The 6330-nt window shown below is 58.5% G+C and overlaps 1 protein-coding gene across 2 annotated transcripts in view; it reads left to right on the forward strand.

The window, feature by feature from the left end:
* The window catches only part of NISCH (nischarin), a 31414-nt gene that overhangs the window by 21814 nt on the left and 3270 nt on the right, over positions 1-6330 (forward strand). For both annotated transcript variants that reach the window (XM_014536520.1, XM_014536521.1), the window contains 4 exons: positions 9-133; positions 1245-1294; positions 2079-3458; positions 5565-5949. In XM_014536520.1, coding sequence (XP_014392006.1) covers positions 9-133; positions 1245-1294; positions 2079-3458; positions 5565-5949 — 1940 coding nt within the window. The remainder of the gene's footprint in view (positions 1-8; positions 134-1244; positions 1295-2078; positions 3459-5564; positions 5950-6330) is intronic.

A 6330-nucleotide genomic window follows, 5' to 3' on the forward strand; every position in this document is an offset into this window, starting at 1 on the left:
CTCTCCAGGAATCATGTTTGTGCAAGAGGAGGCCCTGGCCAGCAGCCTCTCGTCCACGGACAGTCTTACTCCCGAGGACCGGCCCATTGCTCGGGGATGCTCTGATTCCTTGGAGTCCATCCCTGCAGGACAGGTAATGCCTGCCTCCTGCTTCTGCAGATTGGTTACCTCTGTGCCAGCTCTGTTTGAGGCTATCTGGAAGTAGGAGGTGGCCTGCCAAGAGTTATGGCAGATGCTGCCAGCGATTGGTGTACTCTGCTTTGTGGTGTCCTCCCTCCCTCCCTCCCTCCCTTCCTCCTCTCCCCCCTCTCACTCTCTCCCCCTCCGTCCTGCCTATCTCCCTCTGTTAGTGAGAACAGACAGTTCTCTCACTGGGCCCTGGAGGGCAAAGCCAGATAACCTTTAGTTCACATGAGTGGACTCCCTTGGGGAAAGCAATTCTGAAGGTTCTGGAGTGGAGGGGGCCTTGTTTGGGTTCCAAACCCATCAGGAAGAGTTTCTCCCCTGTTGCCTGGCACCCCAGGGCTATTCTGCCCATCCCTGCATGTCATCCTGGTAGTTTGGGTCACTGTGTGACTATGGCACCTTCTCTGCCTGCTGCTAAGGGTTCCTTCGTGTGTCCTGGGAAGAGAGGAGGAGGCAAGTGTGTGAGTGGCTCATTTGCCATGTTGGAGAGTGTGCTTGCTCCCTAGACCTCCCTCTAGCCCCATCTCTAGTCAACAATAGCCAGGACCGTGTGACCCTGTGGTCGTTTGAGAGGCCTCATCTTACCCCAACACGCCATGGCACTCCCTTCTCCCTCCCTGTTGTCCAGAGACCCCTGGGAGGGCCTTGCCAGGTACTGTGCAGCCTCTGTTCATTGTGTCTTCTGCTGACCAGTTACCAAGTTGGTGTATTGTCCATGAGGACCCTCTGGGGTGGCACAGGGAGCACTCGGATGCTAGACCCAGTGGCACAAACTGAACTTCAGAGTGGCAAGAGGTTCTGGCCCAGGAGCTGGGAGTGTGGGCTGGGGGCAAACTGACCCGGGTGGGAATCAGCCTTGCTGTGCACTGGCAGGATAACTGGAAGTCTCTCTGTCTCCAGGCCCCATAATTCACCTCAGAATGGAGCGTGGGATGGTGAGGAACTTCCTGCAGGGAGGGAGGATGGAGGGCAGGGTGCCTGGCTCAGGGTCTAGCACCAGAAAATGCCAGGGAATGGCCGAGGCAGGTGGGGGCTGACCACATTTCCTTCTCCGTCAGGCACCTTCTGATGATTTAAGGGACATACCTGGAGCTGTTGGCGGTGCGAGGTAAGGAAGAGGTTGAGAAGGCCTGTACACACTCAGCTGTGGGCTAGCGGTAACTAGTTGGGTTTTGTTAAATATGTATTCACAGGAGTCCTCCAGAACTACCTCTTCCTTTAAATTAAACACAGATATGAAAAGCCCTGGTCTGCTTCTAAATTTGAGTCTAAGGACATATGTCATCCTACACAAGGGATCAGCAGATCGAGGCTGGTTTGGTCCACAGCCTGTGAGATAAGAATGATTGTTCCATACTTAAGGAGCTCTTTTTAAAAAGAAAAGATTATGTGGTTGGGTGGCCCCAAAAGCCCGAAGTATTCATCCTGTGACCATTTGCAGAAGAGGTTTCCCAGCCCCGATGTACACACTTTGTGAGGGCAGTAATGGCCGAGAGGGGCTTGAATTTAAATGTGAAGGTCCTAAGCACGCCCCTGAAGGGAACTATTGTCAGCGACTCCGTGCCCTGGAGCACTCGCTGCCTCTGGGGCTCAAGGCCAGTGTCTGAATGACTAAGATCTTTGTGATGCTTCAGGTGGGGGAACCAGTGTGATGTGGCAGGACTGGCCTGAACATGTCATCAGAGTCCTGGGCATGTGGATTCTGGAGAAACTGGTGGCCCCGGCCTTCTGGCACCTTGGCTCCCCAGCGGGGCACTTGTCCTAGGAATAGGCTCGGCTATTTAGCAGCTTGGGATACCCATGAGTTGGTTCCTCAGGACCAGGGTGTAGCCCCAGACTTGAGAGGTGGGGTGTCCCAGCCCAGCGTGTCACTGACCTGGCTTCTCACACAGCTCAGAGCACTCGGAGCCGGAGGTCCAGGTGGTGCCTGGGTCTGGCCAAATCATCTTCCTGCCCTTCACCTGCATTGGCTACACAGCCACCAACCAGGACTTCATCCAGCGCCTCAGCACACTCATCCGGCAGGCCATCGAGCGGCAGCTGCCAGCCTGGATTGAGGCAGCCAACCAGCGGGAGGAGGGCCAGGGCGAGGATGACGAGGATGTGGCTGAGAACCGCTACTTTGAAATGGGGCCTCCAGATGTGGAAGAAGAGGAGGAAGGAGGCCGGGGAGAGGAAGAGGAGGAGGAAGAAGAGGAGGAGGATGGTGAGGAGGAGCGCCTGGCCCTGGAGTGGGCCCTGGGTGCAGACGAGGACTTCTTGCTGGAGCACATCCGCATCCTCAAGGTGCTCTGGTGCTTCCTGATCCACGTGCAGGGCAGCATCCGCCAGTTTGCCGCCTGCCTCGTGCTCACGGACTTTGGCATTGCTGTCTTCGAGATCCCGCACCAGGAGTCGCGGGGCAGCAGCCAGCACATCCTCTCTTCCCTGCGTTTCGTCTTTTGCTTCCCGCACGGCGACCTCACCGAGTTCGGCTTTCTCATGCCAGAGCTGTGTCTGGTGCTCAAGGTGCGGCACAGTGAGAACACGCTCTTCATCATCTCGGATGCCGCCAACCTGCACGAGTTCCACGCCGACTTGCGCTCATGCTTCGCCCCGCAGCACATGGCCATGCTGTGCAGCCCCGTGCTCTATGGCAGCCACATCAGCCTGCAGGAGTTCCTCCGCCAGCTGCTCACCTTCTACAAGGTGGCGGGCGGCTGCCAGGAGCGCAGCCAAGGCTGCTTCCCAGTCTACCTGGTCTACAGCGACAAGCGCATGGTGCAGACGGCTGCCGGGGACTACTCGGGCAACATCGAGTGGGCCAGCTGCACGCTCTGCTCTGCTGTGCGGCGCTCCTGCTGTGCACCCTCCGAGGCTGTCAAGTCCGCTGCCATCCCCTACTGGCTGCTGCTCACGCCCCAGCACCTCAACGTCATCAAGGCTGACTTCAACCCCATGCCCAACCGTGGGACCCACAACTGTCGCAACCGCAACAGCTTCAAGCTCAGCCGCGTGCCACTCTCCACTGTGCTGCTGGACCCCACGCGAAGCTGCACCCAGCCACGGGGTGCCTTTGCCGATGGCCATGTGCTGGAGCTGCTCGTGGGCTACCGCTTTGTCACCGCCATCTTCGTGCTGCCCCATGAGAAGTTCCACTTCCTGCGCATCTACAACCAGCTGCGGGCCTCGCTGCAGGACCTGAAGACGGTGGTCATCGCCAAGACCCCTGCGACTGGGGGCCAGTCCCAGCGCCCCCTCGTGGATGGCCAACCTGCTGAGAACAGGGTCAGGTGAGACTGAGCAGAGGCTTTCGGGGCCAGGGCATGGGACTGGTATGTGCGCAGGGAATTCACATCACTGCGTCTGAGATCACTCACCCCAAACCCCATCTCTGAGCACCTGCAGAGTGTGCGTGGGTCCAGGGTGGGCCCAGTCCTCAGCTGCTCCTCAGCTCCTGACCGCCCTCAGCAGTGTCCCTGACTCCCTCGGGCTTGGCACGGGACTGCAGCTCCTCTCCCAGGGCTTCAGAAGAGGCCTAAGAAAGCTGTCCTTTCACAAGGACAGTCTGGCCCAGTCCCCTGCCATTTAGGGCCCTGCATGGCTGGGTCCGGGTGCCTGAGCTCCTGCCAGCAGGCAGGCCAGGCTGGGGTGATTGCCCTACCTTGCTTGGCCTTCTCTGCTCTGCTCCACTAGGCCTAGGCACAGCCTCTAAGAATCACCCACCGTCTCCTCCCCTCAGGGCCTCACAGTCCCATGCCAAGCCTTATCCTGTTGAGAGCCACCCAGCCCTGCTCAGGAAGGTCTGGGTTGCTGATGGGGCTCTCTTTCTCTATGTAATTTGGGGAGTCCCCTTCAAAGGAACTGAGTGTGTGAGCTGGGTGGTCACCTTGTGCAAAGCTCCTTTTTTTCTGGGGGAGACTGGGGCACAGAAAGAAGGAGTGGCAGCTGGGAGCCCTGTTCTGCTCATTCCCACTCTCTTCTCTGCCCTGCCCCCTCCCCCAGCTTGGCTTTCCCTGGGCTCCCTCCTTGGGTTTCCCTGAGGGCTGCCTGAGGCTGGGGTAGAAGGCATCTCTGGGGGGGCATGGTCACACCTCAGCTCACCTCCACCTGGGGCTCATTCTGCTCATTCCCACTCTCTTCTCTGCCCTGCCCCCTCCCCCAGCTTGGCTTTCCCTGGGCTCCCTCCTTGGGTTTCCCTGAGGGCTGCCTGAGGCTGGGGTAGAAGGCATCTCTGGGGGGGGCATGGTCACACCTCAGCTCACCTCCACCTGGGGCTCAAGGGGCCTGTGCCCTTGAGGGGGCCCCTATTTCCTTTTACTGCCCCCTGGCTGCACATATGCTGGGTTTTCCCCTCTTGGGCAAGAAAGCCCTTCATTTGTCACCTTCTTGTCCCCGGGACATAGTTACACTCGCTTTCTTGTCTATCCTGGTGGTCAGTGGAGACCATATTCTCACCCCAGCATCTCACGGGGCCTGCCTTCTCCCTCCAACCTTCCTGCCGAACTAATGCTTCCAACCTCTTCTTGGCTGAATTGGGTGCCTCTCCTATGCCCAGCTCAAATCCCATGCCCTCTGCAGAGACCCCTGATGCCTAGTGAACAGCTTAGGCCCAAGGTGGCCCTGCCCAGCTGTCTCCCCATCTCCCTGCCCCTGTGCTAAGGCTTTGGTGACATTTCGCTGCCACCCCAGAGCCTGGCTGTTACCTTCCCACAGTGGGACCCCATGCAGAAAACAGGCCCCTGCTGCATTCCTGCAGCCACATCCCTGTCTGCGCCAGCAGGAGGACAGCCGGGGGCTTCTTAAGGCATGTGGCCCAGTGCAGGGCCAGAGGGCAGGGATCTGATTTGACAGCTAGACTGTCCAGTTGAGAAGACAATTCCCAAGGACTTCCCTCAGCACAGGCACCGGCATGTAGGCATGTAGTCTGGTTGCAGGGGGCACCCCAACCGCCAGGAGCTTTAAGGGTTCCGTGTCCAGGTTGGGGTGGAGGGAAGCCTGAGCCACCTGAGAGGACCCAAAGGCAGACTGGGGGTAATTTGAGTTTTTGGTTCTCAGACTTGATTGCACCCAGATCCCAGCCCTGGGAACCTGGGTCACACTCTGGACTCTGCAGTGACATTTCCGACTCCTCTATCACCTGCTCAAAATAAGTGTTTGGTTTATGGGCCACAAGTGTCTGGCCGTCCTAGCCTGGGGTGCCCCCATCTTCCCATCTATCTCCCAAGAGAAAGGGCCTGGGTACCTTTTCTCTGCTCTTTTGTCTTCCCAGGGCCCCATAGGTGGAGTGTGTGTGGTGCATGCGTTCCTCTCACACTTCTGAGGTTGAGCATGTGATATGAATCTCCTTTGGGGTCTACATCTTAATATAGTCTTTCTTGGGGGATTGGGAGGTGCAGTGGTGACCAGAGTCCCCAGGAAGCCCCGGCAGAGGCTCCAGCACCAGCACCAGCCCCAGAGGAGGCCCCAGATCTGGCCCAGGCAAAGGCCTCAGCCCCAGAGGAGACCCCAGCTCCAGCCCCAGCAGAGACCTCAGTGCCAGCTTTGGTTCCAGCAGAAGCCCCAACAGAGGCCTCAGCCCCAGAGGAGACCCCAGCTGCAGCCTTAGTGGAGGCCCCGGCACCAGCTGAGGCCCCCGCCCAGTACCCAAGTGAGCACCTGATCCAGTCCACCTCAGAGGAGAATCAGATCCCCTCACACCTGCCCGCCTGCGCATCGCTCCGGCACATTGCCAGCCTGCGGGGGAGTGCCATCGTCGAGTTCTTCCACAGCAGCATTGCAGAGGTAGTGGCCTGGGTGCTGGTCTTGCTGGCTGGTACTGGTGTGGAGCGGTAGCATAGTTGGTCCTGGAGATTGCAGAGTTTGTGTTGGGGTCAGCCTCAGATTCTTTGACTTCTCTGCTGGCTTTTCCCCAGCTTCAGCTGTTCACAGCTGGAGGGTCTAGGTTGGGAGGTCCCGGACTGACCTTTCCTGGTCAGTTGTCCTATCACCGTTGCCCCCTGCAGCCACTCCTATTCTTGGGCCCCTGGCACACCACACTGCACATCCGTCTCCCATCCCTCACCTATTTGCTTCCAGCTTTATTAATCTATTGACAAGATGTGATGACCTGCCTGAGTCTCCCCATCCAAAGCTATGGGCATGTCACCAGGGTGGTGGGCCTGA

The sequence above is a fragment of the Myotis brandtii genome, unplaced genomic scaffold (genome assembly GCF_000412655.1).
Source record: "Myotis brandtii unplaced genomic scaffold, ASM41265v1 scaffold164, whole genome shotgun sequence".
Lineage (NCBI taxonomy): Eukaryota > Metazoa > Chordata > Mammalia > Chiroptera > Vespertilionidae > Myotis > Myotis brandtii.